The 26,681-nt window shown below is 45.8% G+C and overlaps 1 protein-coding gene across 1 annotated transcript in view; it reads right to left on the bottom strand.

Moving 5' to 3' along the window:
- LOC144821925 (uncharacterized) overlaps positions 1-26,681 on the bottom strand; it is a 68,059-nt gene that overhangs the window by 31,573 nt on the left and 9,805 nt on the right. The window contains exon 3 of the mRNA XM_078679073.1: positions 5,309-6,057. Within this exon, the coding sequence (XP_078535199.1) occupies positions 5,339-6,057 (719 nt within the window). The 3' untranslated portion in view covers positions 5,309-5,338. The remainder of the gene's footprint in view (positions 1-5,308; positions 6,058-26,681) is intronic.

The following is a 26,681-nucleotide window of genomic DNA, read 5'->3' as shown; positions in this document are numbered from 1 at the left end:
ACGCCCACAATAGGACTCACCGCCCACAGGCAACAACCGAGACGGACACCCACAATAGGACTCACCGCACACAGGCAACAACCGAGACGGACACCCACAATAGGACTCACTGCCCACAGGCAACAGGAGAGACAGACAGCCACAATAGGACTCATTGCCCAAAGGCAACAACTGAGACCGACCCAGTGGCAAGGGAATCTCCAAAACCTTTGTGCTCCTGCGGTCCCCAGGCCTGTGCGAACACTTCACCCTTTGGATTGCCTCTGGACCTGGCTACAAGTCCCCCTGTGCAGCCTGTTTTTAAGTGTCCCCCCCTTCTTCGTACCGCACCAGCTACTTCCTCCCCCAGCAACCCGCTCTCAGCCGAATTCGGGACGCTCAGAGTAACTACTAGTAGAACTTTGGACCCTGGCTCCCTAATGTTCGAATTCTAGAAAGTGATCCCCCAAGTCCCACTGCACTGTGATTTATTGCATTCTATGTTTCTTCCCCATAGGATAACATTGTGCGTAATACCACACAACTGTTTATTACCTGTACATACCTTGCTTATTGCTGAAACATTACATGCTTACCTGCAAGTTCTTGGTTCAAAATATATATATAAATAGGCTTGCTGTTTTTTTTTGTACAAATCGGTCGACTTCATTCTTGAGTGTGTGTTTCATTTATTGCCTCCGAGTACAACAAATGCTGAGCACTACCCTCTGATAAGCCTACCTGCTCACCCACACTACCACAAAATAAAGCACTAGTATTATCTACTTTTGCCTCTTTAAACCAATAAGGGTCATTGACTTCTCTGCACAGTGAACCCCATTGTGTGCACTATATAGAGAGTTTACAACAGTCACTGGGGAATGCACAGATGTGCTCCCCGACCCCTGGTGTCCAATCGAGGCAGACACCACAGCACACAAGACTCTTGGAGCATAGAAATTCTATATTTTATTCTATAAGTGGCATTTCTACGCGAGTTATGCCAAAACAACCTTTACCATCAAAATGGGTTTGGCACAGCAAGGGACTGCTCCACTGCAAGCCACTGTAGCAGCCAAAATAAAGCCAACCACTTCCCCATGTTACCCTATGGAAAGAGCAAGCCTCCGATAGCAAAGACACACAACACACTACCTGGGTGCATGAGCGCCAGTGTGCACACAGACCTGCGAGGGCAGGTCGAACACATAGTCCCCAGCACCAGGAGTGCAAGTGCATCCACCCGAGTTAGCAGCGGCAGACTGGACACAGGCTTACTAATAGGGGTGTCTGTGTGTAAGCAAAGTCCTCTGATGGCAGGCTGCGTATGCACTCGCAGGCCCCATAGGTGCGGGTGAGCACACACAGCGGCATGCAATGGGTGGTCACTCATGAGTTTAATCACGATAGATGCCAGGGCGCACGCACCGGTCTGCAATGGCCGAACCGACTGGTCCATGTTTCAGAACATAGAGTCGGCGCCACTTCCCAACATGAGTAGAAAGGGCGCGTGCACTCTCAGACTTTATTTACAGTGGGAAAGTGCCCGGAACCTGGAGGCCACACAAGAAAATCAGCAAAACCCAGGCAGAAAAAAGCAAAACGTTTAGGGAAACCCTAAATGACGAGTATCAGGTCCAACCCTGTTCATCCAGTATGCCTTTGTGTAGCACGCGGTCTTGGAATCTGGCTGCGGTATGATCGGGTTCACTGGACACAGACTGCGATTTGGGTGTCATCAGCATACGATATTACTGAAAGGAAAAGATAAAAAATAAAAAGATTTTAGAAGCCTGGCAAAAGGATGGACATACAAGTTAAAAAAGGTGGGGCTAAGGGAAGACCCCTGCAGCACTCCACATGGAAAACAAGGATCGACACAAATGTGTCCAAAGCGACTGTTGGACCTCATACCGGTCAGGTATCGTTTCCCTAAACTTTTGGTTTTTCATTGTATGTTTTGCTGGTTCTCAGGTGGAGCCCTTAGACTCCAGGCCCTTTCCCTCTGTGCTGCAGTGTGAAAATGTGCATACCCTTCCAACGCATGTTTGGAAGTAGTGCGGACATGTTTGTTAACGTAGGTCAGGTCTGCCATTTGTGGCCTGGCTATGCTCTTACACCGCTAGGGTGGTTTACCTACGTGTCTAACCTGCTGTTGAAGGCCGATGTGCGCACGTGCATGGACTGCACATATAAACCATGAGTCTGACGTGCCCCAACAGATCTGCGAGACTGCCCTTCTGCACGTACTCCTGCTGGCCCGTAGCAAACCTGGTCCATCCGGAGGAAGCTTTTGGCCTCAACTAGGATGGAAGGTGAAGGGCTGGGCAGGCACCTACGGGTGTTCACTGTCCAGGTATTAAGAAAGACTCATGAGAGTTCCCCCACCGAGGAGGCTTCCTTTCCCTTAAGCTAGCATGGCAAAGGGTCACCTGGATTTTAAGCAGCAATAGTGAATTGCAGTGACACAGCTTCTTGGAGTTTCCCATCAATGGCTTCACTAGGCAAAAATCATTTCAATGGTAAGAGTGGGCTTGGCATAACTTGCATGGAAGTGCCACTTATGGAAAATAGACATTTCTATGCACCAAACTTTGTGTGCCACATTGTTTAGTGCTGGCTAACGCTGGAGTCAATGGGAACACATCTGGGCATTCCCCAGTGACCGTCAAACCACTGGGCATGCAACTGCGATAGCCGACCTCTGCCATTTGTGGATCTGGCAAAATAAATGGGGGCCAGAGATTGTGACACCCGGCCTCTGGGGCCAGAGGACGGCCCCATAAAGATAGAGATCCGCATTCTGCAACTTCATGGCAAACAGGACGGAAATTTAGGGGACACATCTGTGGTTCAAAGGAATACCCTTTGAAGGTTCCCCAAACTTCAAAGGCCCAATAGGGTTATAACTACCCAGTGCCACCCCACCAAAAGGGGAGAGCCCCTTGTGGCGACACAGGACTGGAGTGCCTGGTCGGCGTGGTGCACTTCGCCAAAGGACTCTTGCGCATGGAGGATAACTGCCTGTGGAAAGGACTGAGTGCCTTCCTGAATAGTGGCTGGTCTGGGCTGACAACCTGTTATTAGTGGCACCCTGAAGTGGGCTTGCAATGACCAGATGGCTTATCTCCTGTTCTCTCGGAGGTCTCAGGGATATCAAAGATCTCCTAGGAGGAGTCTACACCATCTACCGGTGATATCTGGAGAGCGGTGTGCTCTAAGTGTCCACATTGCCTGGTGAATGCAAGACAGTGCGTTGTGAGCTTGGAACTACAGAATCGTGCTTGGAGTAATGAGTGCGGAGCTCAAGAAGTTGCCTACATTTGCTATGAAATGGTTCCTTTACTGCAGGGACCTCGGCACGTATAAGTGTCTTGTTGATGGTGAATGGATTCACGGTTGTGGGATCCAAAGTGGCCCACTTCCTTAACTAGGATTCATTTCTCTAATTCGCCACACCGACTTTATGCTCACTGGGTGTGGTGTCCAATTCACAGGTTGCATCCCTCGTAGGTGGAAGATACACCCATTGCAGAGTCTAATTATACCTCATGAGGCTTTGCGGAACTTACACCTTGGTGTACGTTGCATCAGATGATTTTGGTCACAGGTGTACACGAAGTAGTGCTTGATTTCCAGGGGAAGATCAGGATTGTAACTCTACTTTGTGTACCCTGAAGTGTCTCGAAGACTCATCTCATTGTGTGCCAGACCCTGTGCCCAGATTGCCAGGGTACAGCCCAAATCAACGTGCAACTGATGGGGTGTCTCCTCAATCTGAGAGGCACCCTTGTGTGTGGTTTCCCATTCAATGCTTGCTCTCACACGGACCCCATCACGGTGGATAAACTGCCTTTGACCCATCCGGCCTTTCCGAAGACTTCGTGGCACACGGTAGGAGTGAAAGGAATGACTAGGCCAGACAAATGCTTCTGAAAAGATTCGGGAGCAAATCCAGCCTGAACTGCCAGGTCATCCCTGGACCAGAAACAAGCATTCTAGAACCGGTTTCAGGGTAACACCCGTCATTAGCCAGGCTAGCTTGAATCAAGTGGCACAGTTAGCATAGGACCCACGTCTGGGCATACCCTTACCACTTAAAGCGACAAAAGCAACAATTGATGGATGGAATGCTTAACAATGCAAACATTCATCTCTGTACTGGGGTGAATGTATGACAATGTTCAACATTCTGTCCATCAAATGTTTTTTGCATTTGTCACCCCGAGTGGGAAGGGTATGCCCAGACATGAGTACTGCGCTCTCCATGCCACTGGAGTCTAGCTAGCCTGGCTGATGATGGATGAAATCCCGAAACCAGTCACAGGATGCTTGTTTCCAGGCCAGGGAGGATCTGGTCTGGCCTTTCGTGCTGGACTGTACCCATGGGGAACAGGGTCAAGACTGAATTACATAGGACTGGGTTTAAACTGGAAAGGCATGGGAAGCACAACAAATGGATTTAAGCCTGGATCTCTGTAGTTGGGTGAATGTTTGATATTGTTTAAAATTTTGTCCACCATATGTTCTTTTCGCATTGGTCACCTCCAGGGGGAAGGGTATGCCCAGACGTGGGTTCTGTGCTCTCCGTGACACTGGAGTCTAGCTAGCTTGGCTGGTGAGGAGTGAAACCCCCAAACCAGTCCCAGGATTCTTGTTTCACGTTAAAGGAGGACCGTTCGGGCTGGACTGTACCCATGGAGGACAGGGTGAAGACTGATCTACAATCGGCAGGGTCTAACCTGGGGAGGCGCGGGCAGCACAAAAACAATGGATTTAGGCCAGGATCTCTGTACTGGGGTGAATGCTGGACATTGTTCAACATTCTGACCACCAATGTTTCACCCTTGATTGATCCTTAAATGTGTGTAATGCAAGAATTAGTGGTCACATACACGCTACCCCAACTCATCCAGGACATTTATGTCTAGTGTTTCAAAAGTGAACCCCGCTTTCAGGTTTTATTTCTGAAAATCAAAAGATAAAGTCTGTGGCAAGTGCTGTTTTAATTACTTACGTCTCCTGCCTTGCATGAGAAACTGTCCCCCAAGGTCTGGCACCCCTGCCAACATCTCAACATATTCCCCAATCAGCTGCCATGACTGGTGTGAAGGGGTGCTTGTGAAAAGGGATACTGGTCACTCATTAGGATGAAACAATGGTGTTTGAGAACTGAGGATGGATGGAGTGGGTTGGCAGCAGTGACAATAGCATCTGTGCATTTTGAAAACTCCCTGTTGGAAAGTTGCTTGAATAACTCAAAGGCAAAGTTGAACTAAGAGCTCTTGTGGAAATTGTGTTCAAGAAGAGGGCATGACGTCATACTTACGTAGACAAGGGCGTTGGGCTCTTCTTCTCTTCACCGAGTTGTGAAGGCCATGAATTTAAAGAAGTAACCAAAACCCAAATTTTGGGCTCTTCCAATCCAGTTGTCATTCACGCTGGTTGGCGGACAGGCCCTGTAGATCTTCCCATCTGACTTGGAGACACACCATAGGTGGTCGTCAGGAGCAAAAGACATGAAGTGGCTTAAATCGCTCCATCCACCACTGCCAATGACGTGGCTTCTTGCCCACCAGTCATCAGTTACACTCGTCGGAGGACTTCCTTTTTTAAACTTATCTGCAGTCGCTGCGTACAGCATCCCTTGGGGGTCGAAGAAGAGGGCGCAAAATTCACCCCATCCGCCATTACCAACTTTGGCACCTTGTGTGCCCTTCCAATTCTGATTTTCATTGGCCGGCGGGGGGCCTGCATAGAGCTCACCCGCATTACTGACGGCATAAAGATCTCCATTGGGGTGGAAGAAAAAGCGCTTGAATCCATCCCAGCCTCCTCTCCCTACGCGCCTTCCAGGACATTGGAACCAGTCCTTGGATGGGTCTGAAGGCTTGGGACCGCTATAGAGCTCTGAACCTTTCACGACATACAGATGACCATCTGGGCTGAAGAGCACATGGCTCGCATCGCACAGCTTTCCCAGAACATGAGCTCTGGACGTGAAATTGTCATCGTAAGCTGCTGGGGGCGGGCCCGCCCTGATGACGCCCTGATTGTCCACAGTGAACAAGATCAGACCTGAAAAGCAACAGAGAAAAAGTTATTTGCACCTGATATTTGTTCTCAGAAGGATAACAGGTTGGCACAGTATACTCATGACAGTATTGCGTCATAGATGGCAGCTGCGTGGATGGCAGGTTAAACCCATTCCTTACCCTTTGGTACTCCCGACTTACCAGAGAAAATGAAACATTGGAAATGTAAACTTTTCGCCCTCATCAGAAAACAAAAAAAGTCAAGGGGATGCACAGAGATGTGTTGTACATTGTAGCACAGGAATAGATTCTCTTGTTTCAACACAGCAACTGTCACACATCTTTCAGTTGTTGTTTTTGTGACAGTGCACAGCTGCGATAGAACAAATCCTGGGGGCATATTTATAAAAGAGGCGTCACCCTTGCGACACGCAGCGGGGCACAAGAGCGACACTACTCTTAAGTTTGATTGATCGAGCCACGCAGGGTCCCCTTCCATGGCTCTGCACGGCTTGATAAATCTAGAGTAACTCAGGGCAGCGCACATCCCTGCGTTGCGTTACTCTGCCCCAGGGAGGCGTTCCATGGGTGGAGCCTGGCTGTTCCCATGCATCCAACCGTGGATTTTGGCCCATTCCCAGATCTACCTTTACTGGCAGACCCGTGAATGCATCGAAGCGCTTGACATCCTCAGGCAAGACGTAACAAGAACTATCTTTATTTCTCCTGGTTTGTTCCTCTTTCTAGGTTTGCTGCATTCTGCAGCACACGTAGAATGAGGAAAAAATGCCCCTCGCAGGATTGATTTTGTACAGGAAGGTGCCACTTCCTGCACCAAAAAAACCCTGCTTACAACGCATGCCGCCTCGCACCATGGTACAAGAGTGCCTTCATTGGTGCTAGGCAGCACATTGTGCCCCAGAGATGGGAAAAGACAGGACTGTGCTGCATGTTAAACACGGCCCATTTCAATTCCTGCCCGTTCCCTATCACGCAGCACAGCAAGGGGACCGCACGGCATGAATATTTCATAAATAAGCCCCTTGAACCCCAAATTCATATGCAGGATATGGTTAGGATCTGGAGCAGAAAATTGTAATGTTTGAAATCGACATTTCCCCAAGTAGTATAAACAGATTAGATGGGTTTGCCTAAATTGAGCCGCACATCCCAAAAGTTGTGCCAATTGTAATATGAACATCAATTAGTAATGCAAATGCAACTATGGCTAGGGTGCGCGTAAGGTATATGACACCTACCCACCAAAGTGTCCTTCAGTCCCAGAATCAAAAAGACCCTGGGTCACACATATACAAACAGAATACCTAAGCACACCAATATCATTATTTCCAATATAGGTAATGTAAGTGTTGCTCCAAACAGTCTGTAAGGTCTCAGTGCCCTATGCAATTCAGTCCGAAAAAGTCTCAAGAAGAAATAAGTGAGTGATCCAAACAAGTCTTCATGGGTCGAAGTCTGTTTTTAATTTCACAAATCACAAGCAGAAGACAGCAGCTGACGCGCGTTTCGCCCACAGGGCTTTTTCAAGGCTTGTTTTTATTCCTCCCTCTCTTCAAGCACCTATGAGTCACGTGTTCCCATATTGATATTGCTCATGCATGAATGTAGGATATTTCCAATATTTATGATAAGCTTTCTTTTCCGTAGTAAATGGTCGCAAGCATGAGCTCCTATTTTTCACTCGTTATTAAAATTAGTGTCGCCCCAATGTGTGAGACACATTTGTCCTCTTTCAAGTTCTAAAATTCCATTTTGGAGTTCAATTCCATCCATACAAAGGAATTAGTTATTCCATCGAATCGTGATAAATCCAATGGTATGCTTCTTAATTTCCGAAAGAACAGCGTATCGCGCCCACTCGTGTTCGTTGTACGAATTAGGTATTCTGTTTCTATTTCCCCAAGTAGTCATGTGTGTGTATATCTATGCATGTCTGTATGTAGGTATGTATATGATTCATAACGACCATTCAGCTGTGAAAGTGTGATGGTGATAAGTGTATGTGGTTTTATCTGTAGTGATGAGAAACACAAGATCTACCCAACTTCACGTGGGCACCAGCTTCGGAGGAGCGTCTTAAGAAGGCTTCTTTACCTATGTATGTAGGTATGCTTGATTGTATGTATGTAAGCTAGTATGTATATGGTGCATAATGACCATTCAGCTGTGGACCGGTGATGGTAGCGGGTGTGTGTGGTTGCATCTGCACTGATGAGAAATACAGAGCTGTCCAACCTCAGGTGTGGACCAGATTCATAGGCGTGTCTTAGGAAGGCCTATTTACCTATGTATGTATATATGCAAGTATGTATCTGTGCATGTACGTATGTAAGTATGCATTTATGTAGGTATGTATGTATTTATGTTTGTATGTATCCATATATGTATGCATCGATGTAATACGCATGTGTACATGTATTTATGTATGCATATATGTATATTATGCATGCACACAAGCATGTATGTATATAAATATGAATTCACGCATATACATGCATCTATATATATATATATATATATATATATATATATATATATAACCTACTGGCGGTCGCCAGTAGGTAGTTATAGTTAGGACCTAGTTTCCATAGGAAATCCTCAACATTCTATTTGGATTAACTTTGGCTCTGGTGGATGAATCTTTGCGAATTTCTCAAAGAAGATGGCTCGGTCCGCTGCGCTCCTTCCCGGAAAGTTTGGGGGGGATTGGTGAAGCGGGGGCTGAGATAAAAGGGGGTCCCAAAACTTGTTTTCTCCATGTTATTTTCCATAGGACGTTTAGACACGGCTACAGGTCGAACGGCTGAATGGGTTTATAAGAAATTTGGCAAAACTGTAGAGTCCGGCTCGCAGATTACGCTTTTTTTGGAATGGTGTAAATCCGTTCAGTAGTTGCTGAGAAAATTAAAGTTAAAGTCAATTATATATCTGTAAGTGCGCACGGGTGTTGACCGCCATTTTGTCACTGCGAGTAAATATATTGTTCATTTGAAAGCGTTGGAACATGGAAAGGGGAGAAGGTAGAGATTGTTTTGCTGCGTAGGTTCTCAGGGTGTGCAGTAAGGTCCTTAAAGGCGAAAATATATATATATTTTTTTGAAAAAAGTTGCGGGGTGCGCGCACACTTATTTAGAAGAGTGTGAAAATGGAGATAAATCAGAAGTTTGAGTGCTTTGATATAAGGTGGCTCTGAAAAGAGCCCTTGTGTTGAGTTTTTTCTGCATTTATAAGTAAGTAGCGATGCAGAGCCGGATGTTGCAGAGGAAGATTCTGTTTCTGTCTTCCTTCTTACTTAGTTATGGTTTTAGTCTGTAGATGGAAATCCATGAACCTAGACTCACCTATGAAAATCATACTATTGATGCATGTGTGTGTAAGGTGATGTACCTTTGGGGAGATGTTACGTTTAAACGTAGCCTCTGAGTGCTTAGTTCGGTTCTGTTCTCTCACTGTTGTTGATTTAGAGCCCCAAATACAAAGGCTTGTTGTTGCTTGTGAATCCCCAAGTGTATATTTGCTCATACTGATCCATAACGCCCCGGCGTATCCATGTCGTAGGCTGCACGAGTGGGCGAAACTCAGCTGGCCGAGCAAGACTTGGGGAGGGGGCAGGAGTCAAGAGGAAACAAGGAGGGGTTTTCATCATTTGGGACAAAAAATATTTCTAAACCAATGAAAAGTTTTATTAACAAGTCACATGACCTGTTATGCTTACGTTACGCGCTCCGCGCCGCGCCCCGGATTGCTTCCGGGAAGCTGCGCTTCGCGCCTCGCGCACCGGAGCACTTCCGGGTGCGCTAACGCAGCGTGTCATATGACGCATTATGCAACAACGCGATAAGTCGTTGGGGCTGCACCGGAACTGATTGAATTGGTAGGCTACAGTGTTTCTGGAAGTTTCAGACTGAAGCTGGCGTCAACATGAGAGCACCCCGTGGCTACGTCGTGGCCATTCTGCGAGCAATCATGGCAGAAGCTCCCCACCGGAACTCTGCGGGAGTCGGGGGCCCCGGTGACTCTTGTAGAATCTTCAAGGCTGATGGGACGCTTTTGGGAATGGGGCCCATGCCGTAGCAGTCAAGCGTCCGAGTTCCAGGGTTGTCCAGAGCCATCCTTGCAGGCCAGGCCCAAGTCTGTGAAGCCGACCGCCATTTCCTGAGCTCCGTGGCAGCCGCCTGTCGCTGTACCAGAAGAGTGGGTGCAATTCAGCCGGATGGCGGGTGAGACGCTGTAATAGCAAGAGCAGGCGTAATTCAGCTGGCCGAGCGAGGCACTGTGCCGCAGGAGCGGGTGCAACTCAGCTTGTAGAGTGAAGCGCTGGGGTGTAGCTGAGAAACCTCCACCTGGGGAGGTGGGGGAGGCTCGTTCGCGTCGCCTCTCCCTTCCAGTGCACCCCACGCCGTCTCCTGGCGCAGGTATATGTGATGGTTGGACCAGTGCACCGCAGGACGTGTCTTCAGGTCAAACGGATTGTGGGACAAGGTCCAGAATGGAAGAGTCACCAAAAGGCTAAAAGTTCCGCCGGACCCCGGGAGCCGGCCGCCTATGTCGAGTGAAGTGCAGCTGAGAAACCTCCACCTGGGGAGGTGGGGGAGGCTCGTTCGCATCGCCTCTCCCTTCCAGTGCACCCCACGCCGTCTCCTGGCGCAGGTATATGTGATGGTTGGACCAGGGCACCGCAGGACGTGTCTTTAGGGGTGTAGCTGAGAAACCTCCACCTGGGGAGGTGGGGGAGGCTCGTTCGCGCCGCCTCTCCCTTCCAGTGCACCCCACGCCGTCTCCTGGCGCAGGTATATGTGATGGTTGGACCAGGGCACCGCAGGACGTGTCTTTAGGTCAAACCCTCAACTATGGCACCCAACATCCAGGACTTATGACATTTGTGGAAGGCAGTGACATCGAAGCATCTCAGGGACCAAGCATATGCAGAGTCCTTCCTACAGCCTCTGCGTTCCTTCTTACCTAGTTATGGTTTTTTCACTGCCACTCCAGGCTTTTAGTCTGTGGATGGCAAACTATGAACCTACACTCACCTATGAAAATCTTACTATTGATGCTTGACTGAGGACAAGGAGATCAGTGAAGCGCTGGGGTGTAGCTGAGAAACCTCCACCTGGGGAGGTGGGGGAGGCTCGTTCGCGCCGCCTCTCCCTTCCAGTGCACCCCACGCCGTCTGCTGGCGGAGATGTTGCAGCAGGCTGCCATGTAAATAGTTATTTAATTAAACGTTTTACCCTGTTACTTTGTTGGTGTGTTGTATATATTTATAATAGTTGCATAGGGTTTCTCGTTATTTTGGGCGGGGTGGGCGGCGGAGCAAATTCACTGAAAAAACCATAGGTTATAGACCATATATAGTTAAATATCTCAAGTCCATCTCTGCACTCGATGGAGATACAGGTCGTCGATCAAAAAATGTGCTGGCCACCTCTAATGGTAATAGCGTGGCCAGGGCTTTTGTCAATCCCTCTGCAAATTGCACAGGGTGCTCTTGTTTGACATGCCGCACCATGGTATGTAAGGAAAAGGAATATATTTTGTTGGATTTCCTCTTGAGAGAAACTAGTCACATATCGTGCAGGTTACTTTTGGTGCATTTACTTTCTTTTGATCTTCAGGATAAGTGAAAAATTGCCAGATGAAAGATTCTTTTTTTCTTCTTAAAAGGTAGTCGATCATTTTGTTCAGATTCGGAAGATGAATGAGATACGGTAGCCATTTCACCAAAGTCTTCCGAAAAATGTAGGACGTTGTTCTCTCTTGAGAGTAGAAAAGATAGTGAGAGAAGTGGGTGGAGTGCTGCGTGTAAATTCCAGAATAGAAACTAGTAAGAACCAATTGGAAGTGTTGTTTTCATGTTGCAGCAGGCTGCCATGTAAATAGTTATTTAATAAAACGTTTTACCCTGTTACTTTGCTGGTGTGTTGTATTTATTTATAATATTTGTATAGGGTTTGTCGTTATTTTGGGCGGGGTGGGCGGCGGAGCCGAGCTATCTTGCAGCCATCATGGCGTCGAGCTCGGTTTCTCTCACTAGTTTCATATTTCTCATGAGGGGTTGTTGCTAATGTTTCTATTTTAGCGAGGTGAAAAAGAGATCCTATCAGTGGCCTACTGATTTTGCTCGATTTCTTTTGTTTTTTCTAACGATTTTTAAGTTAAAGTTTGCTAGCACGATACAGCGGCTAGTCCGCATTTTATATATGTCTTTTTTATTAGGGGTCTCCTCCGGTGGAGTCGGACGATCTACCTCTAATAACCGGTAAGTGTTCCTCTGAAGGAATGCGTCTTGAAAGTGGCTGACTAATGTATGATATTTCACTCAGTGACTTTCAGGCCCATGCTGTTTCAAAACTGTGCATGTGCTTGAAGCAGGCGTAGGTATTGACGCAGCATTGTGAATATAGTGCATTGGTGAGCCTTGCTGGAGCTGCATCACAGTTGCGATGCAACTCTAGCAATGTATTAGTTTTTGAGCACAGATGTGTTACGCATGTATGGTGTTTTTGTACCATGGTGCGCCACATTTCAAATGTGGCACACCATGGGTAACGGAGCACTAGCATACTGTGGTGAACATTAACTGGTGCATATCTGGGTATGAAGTAGTTAACATGAATCTGCCCCATAGGTTACAAATTCGCGTTTAGTAGACTGTTTGGCCTTTGTAGTTTTATGTTTTTTCTGTTATTCTATGTAGGTATGTAATATTGCAAGATTTTTGTCACGAAAAAGAAGCCATGAGTATTGGGTTTGTGAAAGATTGCAAGATTTTTAAAATTAAAAAGGAAAAATCATGGCATTGTTTAATATAGTATTGTAAATACTTATCTTTAACAATGATGAGAGAGTAAAAAAAGGTTAACCTGATGTTCGAAAGTTATTCACAGGCTTCTTTAGAGGAAGAATTTTATATGATTGTAGCGTGGGTGTTTCACTTTTTTATAGGTAATAGAATGCATTCTGCAAGCATGTAGTACTCCTCCTGCTACAGCATAAATATTCTTCAGTGCTTATTTTCATTTCGTAAGTGGTATTGAGACCGACACAGAACTTCAATGGATCGGAGGGGCTGTTCCTGTGCATCTGGAGGACTGCCAAGCCGTTGCAGCAGTGGGAGTGAGGCCTCTCACGACAGAGAACTTCAATGGATCGGAGGGGCTGTTCCTGTGCATCTGGAGGACTGCCAAGCCGTTGCAGCAGTGGGAGTGAGGCCTCTTACAGGGGCGTAGCGCAGCTCCTTTTGATGTTCACAATTGCAGATAACAGGGTAGAGATGTGAGAGAAGTGGGTGGAGTGCTTCGTGTAAATTGCAGAATAGAAACTACTAAGAACCAATTGGAAGTGTTGTTGTGAAGTCACATGACTTCACATGCGCGTCTCAGGACGTGTACGCGGTGATATTATCTGGTCACGTACGCCATTTGGAAGTAGCGGTCTAATTCAGCGAAGTTTCAAAACGTGAAAAGGAGTAAATCCAAATATATCCGGATTTAATATATCTTCTGAGCTGGAATCAAGCATACAATTGTTAAAGTATAAAACCTTTTATATTTTTTTTTAAAATACCAAGGTGTGTACATTCGGTCACACACAAATGTTTAAAAAGACATTCGGCTCCATTTAATGAAAATTTTCATAATAATAAAAAAGAAGCCTAGGTTTACTGTCTTTGACGTAGTACAAGTTCTTTGATGGGTCTATGAAGAAATTTAATAAGTTGCAATCGGGAATTTTCCCCGAAATATATAGGCGGGTGCGCGCACACGGTCGCGCACAAATGAAAGCCAAAAAAGGGGAGATAAACCCCCTTTATAATATGCTCCTGGAGCTGTTTTTGGTACAATGAGTTAGTTCTGAAAAGAACTTTTTTTTTTTTTTTTTAAAACAAGTGTTATGTTGTTTGATTTTGGACCAGGGCACCGCAGGACGTGTCTTTAGGTCAAACCCTCAAGTATGGCACCGAACATCCAGGACTTATGCCATTTGTGGAAGGCAGTGACATCTAAGAATCTCAGGGACCAAGCATATCCAGAGTCCTCCCCGGGGTATTTGCACAACGGTCCTCCACCCCTAGGCCGTCAGCTATGCTACCTTGACAGGAGTGTCATGCAGTTTTTGATTTTTTTTTAACTTGCAACAACATTTTCATGTGTGACACAGGATCAAAATGAAATGTATCTTTTCTCGGGGCATTTATGACTCTCGATTTTTAGTTTAGTAAGAATGAGGCTCTGCTCTCCGTACAGAAGAATTTCTCCACACTCGTTGCATTTCATGTGCACCTTTGCAAGATATGGTCTCAAGTCCATCACAGCACTCGATGGAGATACAGGTCGTCCACCAGAAGATGTGCTGGCCACCTCTGATGGTAATAGCGTGGCCAGGGCTCTTGTCGATGCCTGTGCAAATTCCACAGGGTGCACTTGTTTGACATGCCGCACCATGGTATGTATGGAAAAGGAATATTTTTTTCTTGGATTTCCTCTTGAGAGAACCTTATTGCATATCGTGCAGGTAACTTTTGGCGCATTCACTTTCTTTTGTTCTTCAGGATAAGTGAAAAATTGCCAAATAAAAGAATCCTTTTTTCTTTTTAAAGGTAGTCGCTCATTTCCTTCAGATTCGGAAGATGAATGCGGGGCGGCAGCCATTTCAGCAAAGTCTTCCGAAGGGTGTTGAACGTTGTTCTCTTTTGAGAGTAGAAAAGATAGTGAGAGAAGTGGGTGGAGTTCTCCGTGTAAATTGCAGAATAGAAACTACTAAGAACCAATTGGAAGTGTTGTTTTCAAGTCACATGACTTCACATGCGCGTCTCAGGACGTGTACGCGGTGATAGTATCTGGTCACGTACGCTATTTGGAAGTAGCGGTCTAATTCAGCGAAGTTTCAAAACGTGAAAAGGAGTAAATCCAAACATATCCGGATTTAATATATCTTCTGAGCTCGATTCAAGCATACAATTGTTAAAGTATAAAACCTTTTATATATTTTTTCAAAATACCAAGGTCTGTACATTCGGTCACACACGAAAGTTTAAAAAGACATTCGGCTCCATTTAATGAAAATGTTCATAATATTAAAAAAGAAGCCTAGGTTTAGTCTCTTTGACGTATTATAAGTTCTTTGATGGGTCTATGAAGAAATTCAATAAGTTCAGACTGCAAAGTTTTCACGAAATATATAGGCGGGTGCGCGCAGTCGGTCGCGCACGAAAGCCTGGAAATGCGCTATCCATTTTATTGAGAACTGTTGCCGAGAGTGCGCACACCGGGTCGCGCATGAAAGTTTAGAAAGGCTATTTTTATTTAGAGGCAAATTTTAATGCGTTGAAAAAAAGGCAAGGTACAGACTTTCTAATTCTGTATCGCTTTACAAGGAGTCTCTATGCAACTTGAACAGTGAAGAAAACGGCTTGTTTCAGAAAAAAATATTGCCAGAACTTTATTGACAAAAGTATAGGTTGTATACACGAGATATTTCTGAATTAGCATTTTAAAAACCAATGAAATTCACTGAAAAAACCATAGGTTTTACACACGTTATAGTTAGGAAGTAGCATTTACAAAACCTATGAAATTCACTGAAAAAACCATAGGTTTGACACCAGTTATAGTTAGGTGGAAATTTTACTGATATAAAACCAATGAAATTCCACGTTATAGTTAGTTGGACTCACTATAACTTGCGCGTGTAATGCACTGCTGATGACGTCACATATTACATCACTCATGACATCACTGATGACACCATCCAGTGAATGTGTGTCTTTCTGAAAAATAAATATGTGTTATATATGTATATATTATTGAATATCTTAGTGAATACATATATTAGTGAGTAATGCTTAAATATTTAAATATATGTATTAGTGTTTCACTTTGTGTATAAGTGGCTGCATGGGTTGATGAGTAGGTACATGTGTATGTATATAGGTTATTAGATGTTTTTCTTAGTATCAGTATGAGTGTGTGCATGCTTTGGTGGGAGTATTACTTAGTACATAGATGCAAGAATGACTGAGTCTCTGTTTGTATGTGTTTTGAAGACAGCATATGTGCAGGACTGTATGGGTGTGTATATGTCTGTGTTAGTGAGTGAATGACTGTCTTATTAGTGTCTTTATCAGTAACTACATATGTTTTAATCTAGTATATGTGAATATTGATGTATATAAGTGAGTATATGTGAGAGTGAGGGATTGTAAGAGTTCCTGTTTACATTAGTATGTGTTTCTATAAGTGATTTTTTAAGAGAGTAAGTATGTGTAAGTTTCCTTAGAAGTAAAGTGGTAGTGTGTGTACAGCTGTTTATGCAAATAAATGGATGTTCAATAGTTTATTTGCATGTGTGAGTATGTGTGTGAATAACTTTTGGATGACTGTCGGTGTGTAACAGGATGTGTAGGTGTATCACTACATATGATTAGTGAATATATGTATGAGTGACTATATAGAACTGTTGGTGAATTAGTGCATGTGTATATAGATGATGGAATTATTGAATTGGTTGTTGTAACTGGTATGGGTATCCATTTTTTTGAAAATTTTAGTTTCTATTTTTGAATATGTGTTTCAAGGGTTAGATTACAGTGAAAGGAGGTCTGTCACTGTGTCACAAGGATGGTGTCATCAGTGATGTCATGAGTGATGTAATATGTGACGTCATCAGCAGTGCATTACACGCGCAAGTTATAGTGAGTCCAACTAACTAGAACGTGGAATTTCATTGGTTTTATATCAGTAAAATTTCCACCTAACTATAACTGGTGTCAAACCTATGGTTTTCAGTAATATATATATATATATATATATATATATATATATATATATATTATGCTCCCAAAGTGTCCACTCGACATAGAAGCACTCAACTCCAGGTGTTTAATCGCCAGCCATGAAAATAAAGGCACCCATTTGGGAGATTATTATGAACTACCTGACCCACAATTCCACGTTGCTCATTGAAGCAGCCCATCAGAGGGCGTGATTGTGTACTTATGGGCGGTGGCTCAGCTGTGCCTGCAAAGACTGTCGAGCCTCTGAGGAAAGTGCGAAGGGCACTGAAACGCGTCAGGCGAAATGACGACAATAAGCTGGAATAACGAATTGGTATGATGTTCCTGTTCTGTACCAATAAATGGCTCTTTAACACCTGGAGTTGAGTGCTTCTATGTCGAGTGGACACTTTGGGAGCATAATATATATATATATATATATATATATATATATATATATATATATATATAGATATAGATATAGATATAGATATAGATATAGATATAGATTCATGCATGTATATATACACATTTATGCATATATGTCTGTGTGTGGTACATAATGACCATTCAGCTGTGAAAGTGTGATGGTGACAAGTGTATGCAGTTTTATCTGTAGTGAAGAGAAACACAAAGATCTGCCAAACTTCACGTGTGCACCAGCTTTGAAAGCCCTTCTATCTATGTATATACGTATGTACGTATGTATGCATGTCTGTATGCTTGATTGTAAGTATTGCTAGTACGCATGTGGGTATGCTTGATTGTATGAATGTAGCTAGTATGTATGTGTGCATGTATGTATATATGCATTTATGTATGTGTGTATGTTGGTATGCATGCATGTATATTGTATTGTAATTGCATTTATACAAGGCTTACTACCCCTGACGAGGAATGGGAGTGTTTTTTCAGCAAGCAGCACTCTACTCCGAAACCCAGAAAGGATTAGTGGGGAATTAGTATAGTAAAAATATGAAAGTAGTTTGAGTGGTGGACATTTTAGGCAGCTATATGGATTGAAAAGTATAGTGGAGAGGTAGAAGAGGGAAAAGGTTTGCATTTATGTAGCTCTTGCTACCCCTGATGGGGTGTTGAAGCACTTTTTCTGCAAGTAGAATGCTGCTCCAGAACCCATAAAGGATTAATGGTGAATTAGTATAGTGAAATATAAACGTTATTTGAGTGAACATGTTAGTCAGCTGTTTCGATTGGGAAGTATAGTAGAGGGAAAGGATTTAGAATGTGTTTGTTTTGGAGCTCACAGCAGTAGGAACGACTTCAACCGCAAGGAGAACGATCTGCAACGAGCGTGACTTAATGGGCCCGACGACTCCTGGATTTCTAAAGGTAAAGTTTTGCGGGTCTTCCAGACACCGTAGCTCGCCCGCGATGCCACAATCAGCCAGCGCGGTTTGGAATTTGTTGTTCACAAAGCTGTGATAGCCCCAGACAGAGCTATTGACTTCAAGGAACTTTACTTCAAGTTTATTTTGATAACTGAAGATTTCTAAGTACTGTATTTTTACAGTTTGTGGTCGTCTTAAGTATATACAAATATTGGATATTTTTCTAAAATGGTGTGGTGTCCTTTTTAGTGCTTGCACTGGGTTACTGTTTAGATGCAAATGCTTTACACACTGCCTGACCGCTCGTGCCAAGCTACCAAGGGGGTGAGCAGGGGTTATTTTAGGACTGTAACTCCCTTATCCTCACTAGAAGAAAGGGTCCCTACTTGGACAAAGGTGCCAACCCCTTACTAACTAGAGATCCTCATTTCTAACAGTTATATATAGAAACAACGCGTGATCTTGCTAGTTTTTCCCACTTGAGTATTCATCAATAGCGTGGAGTCCATGGTCATTCTGAGGTTTCTTAATTCCTTCAATACTTTAGGCTGTGATCCCAGTTCATCAGGACAGGCGGCAAGCGGGTCATATTGATTACAATTGCTACACGTGAGTATTTCTGTTTTGGAAGCATTCAATTTTAGATGGCTCCAAGTCAGCCATTGATCCACGGCTCTGAGACAATTGAAAATTGGCGAGTTTCCAATGTCTTTCGGGCATTCCAGTTGAAGGAGTATTTGCGTGTCATCTGCATAGTTCTAGCACGTGAGGTGAAATGGATTGATCATTGCTGGTAATGACTTCATGTAGATGTTGAAAAGCACGAGCGAGATAATAGAGCCGAGAGACCCCTGCTTTTGTGAAGTACGGTTTGGACGAGAAAGGTGGGGTATTGATGACATTAGTTTTGCTGCGAAGCTAGGAAGCAATCCAGCCTAGAGCAGTCCCATCTATGCCGGCTTCGTAGAGTCTTTGTATCAGTGTCATGGTCAACCGTGTCAAAGGCAGCTGAGAGGTCCAAGAGAAGTAGCGCAGCAACCCCGTTGAAATCAATTGTGTTCTTCAGGCCATCCCAGATGTCGAGGGCAGATTCTGTGCCTCTTCCTGGATGGAATCAGTTGTGATGTAAGACAGGTAGCCGAAGAGCATCTTTGTAGATTCCTTATTAAGACTTAGATACAGGTTAGCCTGCCCGCTGCTCAGCCCTTGCTCCGGCTGTCACTCCACACAGGCACCCCCACATTTCAATCATCTCCACCACACCAACATTCCACTCAGAACACTTACACTGTGAGCAGCTAAGAGCCAGGTAACATAGGATTAACAGGACTACATAAGCAGGATATAACATATCCTCCCCCTTTTAAATGGAAACTAAAACAATGCTAAGTGGGAACAACTATACACAAAAATGTACATATAAAGAAAACAGTTCAGAACCGAGGGATGCAAGTTAAAAAATACATCTCGAGATGGACTGAACAATAAAGAAAACAGAGAGAATGAATAGACAGACAAGAAATATCACCCATCCTCCGCATTGTAAAAAGGTATTGAAATATATAGACAAGGTTTGCAAAACTGTCACAAGAAACTAGACAGCTGACCAAGAGAAAGTCAAGAGCATTGAATGAGAAACTGAATCAGAAAGACACAGAAGACATGGCTGTAAAACACCCGATCATACATCCTAAAACAGGGCAAAAATCGTAACGTGAAGCAACAGGTGACACGCACCCCGGGAAGTCAAACCCTAATACAAGGGGAACAAAAAAAAAAAGAAATGTGGACAGGAGAACTGTACTCCATCCAGGGATTCCTCATGTAAGAAATAATGTGTGCTGTGAAAATGGATCTAAAACCCATCTTGACACCCCTCATGAAAGAGTCAAACTTGCAGAAATGGGGCTGTAACCCATAAAGACGTCCAACGTGTAAGGTTTTTAATGTAAACTGTGTAAATGGGACTGGCGCCCATAAAGCCACCGCTCATGCAAGGATCAGAAAATAATATGAATGGGACTTTAACCCATATTGACGTCCCTCATGAAAGGGTTAGTCATGTACAGTATAAGAATGGGACTAAAACCCATTCCCATCCCTCATGTAAAGGAAGGCAACGTGTAATGCAAATACAGGCCAATTCCACCTATTTGATTATCCCTCCTGTAAAGGTGCTCAACTACAAACCGAGAGATGGGCGACCACCACCCACTAAAACACTAAGACCACCCTCATGTAAGGGTGTGTAAAGTCCAAAAGAAAAAGGGGTGACCACCCACTAAGACTATAGGACCGCTCATGTAGGGTTACCTATAAGACGAAAGAAAATGCGCAAACAATACCCATGAAACAGTCCCATGTAGGATATGTGATGTGCTATGTAGTGCCAGAAAAGATATATAATGTAAGAGTAACAACCTCACAAGCACTATGAACATGGAGCCGTATACATGTGTCAAAATCACCCAAACAAAAGAAAAAAATTAAGAGTAGCCATAATGTGTAGCATGTGTAATGCAAGGCTTTCTGAACACTGCCACAGGTAAAAAAAAACAACTTGCCCACCAAGGGACTAATGCACATCCTATTAAATAATTTGCCAACACTGAGAATGACATAGAATGCGCAGGAGACAAAAAATAAATAAATTACAGAACATGGCAAGATAACACCAAAACCATAAACAAAGAATCCCTTCTCCGGTGAGCGACCTCACACCTGTATCATGCCACACTGGCCCATATTTCATCTAATGTTTTTGTTTAAGTACTTCTCCCATGTGTAAATAAGGTGAAGGTTGTCAGAAGAAATATCCAGCAGAACTGTTGAATATTTGAAATATGCAGAACAGCTCGTTGAAAACTGGTCATCAAACTTAGCATATAGTATAGAATGGGTCCAAAGAAAAAAAACACTTCAGTACTAGAATGGTGATACCAAAGTCACCTGGAAACTTGCATTGTAATTGTAAAGTAAGCTATCAATTGACTGCACCTCCATGCATCCATGTGCTCCATGCGCAGCCAGAACAACCGGCTGAAACGCAGAGCGACTATAACGACTTCAATCGTATTGTCGAGATCTGCGCGCTGCCACCGACAAAGATGCCGGCACGCAGTACAACACAATGCTGAGCGGCTCTCGCTGCATGCGTGCACCAAACTGTTCCAAGCAGCATGTAGCCTTGAGCGCGAACTGCATATCGTAGCCGTTGGTAGTGAGAGGATCCTCGGAGGCATCCACGTGGACACTGAATCAGGTGAGCCTTGCGCTCGTCGTCTGGCGCGGTGACAGTGCAATTTAGGTTTGAAAACAACTGTGTATGGTAAACCATGCCAAGTACTTACATGTGGCACACCGCAATATTCACCCAACTTCACAAAAAAATGAAGTTACGATATGGACTTGTGAAGTTATACCCGTGTTGGGCTTGGCCCTTTTTGCAGGGTCATCCCTGAACTTTTTTCCTTCCTCCTGTATAGTCTGGCCTGTTTGTTGGTTCTGAGCACTTTACCACTGCTGATCAGTGCTAAAGTGCATATGCTCTCTGTTAGAACCGGGGGTCTCTAGTTGGCAGAGGTAAGTACCTGAGCCCAAGTAGGGACCCTCACTTCCAGTCAGGGTGACGGAATAGCCCTCTGAGATAACCCCTGCTCACCCTCTAGGTAGCATGGCGCGAGCAGTCTAGGCTAAACTCAGAGGCAATGTGGATAACATTTGCACTTAACACAACAATAATCCCCAATCCACCACAAACTGAGACCACACAGGTAAGTATATTTTATAAAAATATATAACTTTATCTAGTTTCAGCAAGGTAAATCAAGCAGTTGCACGATAAACACTTCATTAGAAAAATGTTGTGCTTAAATCTTAATGGTTGCAGTTAATCTTTAAGGTGGTACTTAATTTCAGGAAGTTCGTAGAACAGTCTCAAGTCTCTTTGGGAATCAGTACTTAAAATGGGTAATACTGATTGTTCTACAGAAAACAAAAATGTGCTCTTAAAAACGAGCAAGGAAAACAATGCCACGTGTAATCTTACTTTTGGCCTTTAAGCGCTGCAAGTGCGCTTCCTCGCGAGGCCTGGGGGCTCTTTTCTTCCCCGGGGTCCACCTCGCTCCTCTGTGTGCCCCCAGGCGCCCTGCGCCCACCAGAACTCACTCGCTTCCGGTCCCGGCCGGTCCCTCCTGCTCCCCCGCCTGCTCTCGACAATCCAACGAGCGGCGGGGAGCGGGCGAGGCTCTCAAGGCTGGGACGGCAGGCCGGGGCCGAAGACACTCTGGGAAATCCCTCGGCGAGGGCAGGTCACTTCTTCCCGGGTCCGGCGGTGATCGCGCAACACTTCCCTGGGTCCCGAGGACGGGGACCAATCCGGTCGCGGTGTCTGGGCGAGCCTCTGGTGCACCCGGGAGTCAGCCAATGGCAGAGCGGCTCCCGGGACAGTCAAGCCGTGACGCTCCGCTCCTTCGGCCAATCCCGGCCCACCACCACTGATGACGCTGCGCCGCATGGGCCAATCCCGTCGCGACGTTAGTGAGGGGGCTCGGCTCCCTCCCCCAATGGGAGCGCGGCGGCTTCGTTCTTCGCCGCTTCAGCTCCCCAACGATCGGCGATCTTGGGGGGGTATTCCTGGCCCCCGGGCCGCGGCGGTGACACGGCTGGCAGTTGTTTTCAGTGCGCTTTGCACTGGGAAGGCCCACAAGTCTCCGGCTAGCCCCACACCCGCGTGTCGATGAACACGCCGATCTTGGCCACTCATCAGGCTGGGTCAGCGCGGCGCTCTCAAGCAGAGTAGAGAGCAGCCCGTGCGCTAAGCAGGCAACCGGCAAGGTTTCACGATCTCCTTGCCACACAGCAGCTTCAGGGGGCACAGCAGAGTCTTGCAGTCCTTGGGCAACCTTTATGTCCCTGGGTTGCAGACAGGGGGCCAGCTCTTCTCAGGCCCTTGGAGATTCAAGTTGCAGACACAGCACACAGCAGAGTCTTGGCAGTTTCAAGCAGGCAGGGTCACAGCACACAGCAAAGCCCCTTTCTCCTCCTCAGCTTCCAGTCAAACAGCAGAACAGGTCAGCCCTTAGAGCACACAGCAAGGCAGTCTTCCTTTAGTTCTCTAGCTGTCCTCCTTCCAGCAGAGGTTCCTTCTTGATTGCAGAATTTCAGAATCTAAACTTCTGTAGTCAGGGGTCCTTTCCTTATACCCCTCAATGTCTTTGAAGTCCTTTGAAGTCTTTGTGCATGGAGGCCCTTGGTCCAGTCTAAACCAGTTCTGGGGGTTGCGGAGCACTGAGGTGTCTCTGGTTTTCTTCTTCCTGTCAGCTTCAGGGCCAGTGGGGTCAGTTGACCACCAGGAGAGAGCTAATGTGGGGGAGGTAGGCAGGCACAGCCCAGTACTTATCAGGCATTCCTTCCTCCCACCTCCCAGGCAGGCAGATGTGCCCTTTCATCCCCGGGCTGGCTCCGACCCTCTCCTCTGGGGCTCTGCAGCCCCTTCCTGTCACATCCAGACCAGGCAGACATTCCACAAACCCAGGCACACAGAAAGGTTTAGACAAGAGAACAGCCACTTTCTAAAAGTGCTATTCTCCAACACAGGATTTAAAAACACCCTTCACTAAAAGATGTGTCATTAAATTCTGAGTTCAGGGATATCTTTCACTTATGTCCCCTCTTGTTCCTATGGGAAGATAGGCTGGTATCACATGGGCCCAGCCTCCTCCATGTTACTCTATGGAGCAAGATAGCCTTACAGCAGTGAGCGCATAAAATGGCTGCAGCCCACTACCAGAGCATGTGACCTGCACTAGTACATGCTCTACCTTATCCATACACTGCACCCTGCCCAGGGGGGGTACCTTGAGCCTTCCATAGGGGTGACTGATGTGCACAGACAGGGAAGGGTTAGGCCTAGCCAGTGGGGACACTGGCCAGGCTGACATGGCAGTCACTGACTGCACACAGGCTCTGCGCTGGCAGGCCTGAGTCACCATTTTAAAGCTACTCATGTGGGTGGCGCAATCTGCGCTGCAGGCCCACTAGTAGCATTTGTCATCACCAGCCCTGGCACACACAGTGCACTTTACTAGGGACTTCGTGGTGATACAAATATGCCAATCAATATCACAATTTACAGAGGGAGCACTTACACTCTGACACTGATCAGCAGTGGCAGAGTGTCCAAAGCATCTTAATCATCAAAAACGAAATCCAGCACAGCATCACAACACATGAGTCAGAGGCAAAAAGATGGGGGAAGAACCACGCCAAAAGGTGTCAGGTCTAACACTCTCCCTACTGTAAATTAATGTATCGATTTGTGATTCCATGATTGGCTTGTTTGGTTTACTTGTCAGACCCTAGTACAGTGCGCCGAGGGTGCCAAGGGCTTGTAAGTCCAAATGCTGCTGGTGGGCTTGCAATACCAAAGGGGATGATGGACGGAGCGTTTGAGAAAATCAAACACTCACCCCAAGTCAACTGATCTGGGTTTAATCCATCACCATTCTTTAGCTCACACCACCACCCCAGTTCAGACATTGCCATATGCAAATTAGTCTGACCCTGTGCCTCATGGGAACAGTCCAGCCCAAACTGCCAAGCCATGTCTTCCCTGGACTGGAAACAAGCTTCCCAGGACCGGTTTCTGGCATTTCAGACGTCATCAGCCCGGCTAGCTTGAATCCAGGGCAAAGTGAGCAAAGGGCTCACGTCTGAGCTTACCCTGCAAACTTCGGGCGAACAAAGCGATACCAAAGGGGATGTTGGGCTTGCAGCACTGGTTGTGCCACCCACAGAAGCAGCCTGTAAAAGTGTGACTCATGTCTGCCATTGCAGAGCCTGCATGCAGTCTGGTACTGCCATGTTGACTGGGCAAGTGCACCCACTTGCCAGTCCCTAAACCTCCACAATGCTGGCTCCACCTCCTGTGGGGCGTCTGATGTTTCTGCCCTGCACTGTGAAAGGAAAGAAGGAGTCATGCAAACAGTGCTCCAGAACTGGTTTGGACTGGGCAAAGGCCCCTCTGCCTCAGAGGACAAAGGATTTTGGGGTATAAATATTGGACCCTGATCCCAAAAAATTAGATCACTTTTGGGCTACAAGAAGAAACCTGAGGAGAGGACTATCCTTAAGCTGAAGTGCTGCTTGGGGAATTGGCCTGCAGTGGTTGCCTGACTGCCAGAGGAGAAAGAACTTTGTGTGCTTTACTTTCAACTTTTGAAAGATCTCCAAGGGTTTGGAACAGAGCTTGCCTCCTGCTGAAGTCTCAGGGACAACAGACTTCAAACCCCAGCTCCCCAGAGTTCTTTGGAAGTCCCTGGTGCTGTTTTGCACCTTCTGAGGGACTGCGTGTCGCAAGGAGCTGGAAGGGCGACTCAAGAGGAAGAAGCGTGTCGCCGTCGCAGCCGCTGCCGTCACAACTCTGAAGGAGGGTGTCACTGCTGTAGCGGACGCATTGCACCACATCAAGAGAAGCGTCTCGCAACAAAGAGGAAGAGTGTCGCCATCGCTGCCATCGCATCTTGGATGTCACCGCTGTAGCTGTCGCATTGCACCACATCAAGAGAAGCGTCTCGCAACGAGGAAGAAGCGTGTCGCAGTCACTGCTGCCGTTGCATCATAGATGTCGCCGCTGTAGCTGTCGCACTGCACCGCATTGAGAAAAGCACCTCGCATCCATGGAGAAGCATGCCGCCATCGGAGCTGCTGCTGTCGCATCTTGGATGTTACCGCTGTAGTTGTTGCATTGCGCGGAAGCATCTCGCAAACGTCGGAGAAGAGTGCCGCCGCTGAGGCGGTTGCCGTCGCATCGCTGAATAAGGGTGTTGCCGCTTCAGTTGACGCATCGAAACAAGACTTCTTGAATCATCGGAGAAGCGTGCCGCATCTGGAAGATCTTCACGTCTTTATTTCTTTGCACTGGAACTTTGCCGCATTTCCATAGCTGCAACACTTTTTTTGTGGAAGCGTCATGCATCGCAAGGTACATGGACTTATAATGTCGCATTTAGGGAACTGAACGGAACTAAGCTAAAACTACCATTTTAAATATAGTATTGTGGATTTTTGTTGTTCGAGGTCTTAAGTTAAGTCTATATAAAGCATACTTATTTTTAATATACACTTGTATGGTGTCCATCTGTAGTGTTGTCACTGGACTACTGTAGGAGGTCACAAATGCTTTACACTGCCTCTGTGATATGCTTGTCTGCTCGTGCCAAGCTACCAAGCGGGTGCGCAGGGGTTATTTTAGGAGTGTACCCCCTTATCCTGACTAGAGGCAAGGGTCCTTATTTGTCACAAGTACCTACCTTTGCCAACTAGAGACACCCAAATCTAACATTGGTTGTCAGCGGTGAGGATTCTGGACTTGCATTTGTGACTCATGTACAGTGATTGGTATACACTACTAGTGAGTGCAGACCAAAACGCAACCACATACTTTTGGTAGGTTTCTTTTTGGGATTTTCAATTTTTTACCAAGAACCGCCAAGTTTAACTACCAGGAGTAAAGCAGCA

Source organism: Lissotriton helveticus, chromosome 2_2 (assembly GCF_964261635.1).
Source record: "Lissotriton helveticus chromosome 2_2, aLisHel1.1, whole genome shotgun sequence".
In the NCBI taxonomy this organism is placed as follows: Eukaryota; Metazoa; Chordata; class Amphibia; order Caudata; family Salamandridae; genus Lissotriton; species Lissotriton helveticus.
The sequence above is the reverse complement of the archived record's forward strand: the minus strand, read 5'-3'. Positions and strand labels throughout refer to the sequence as shown.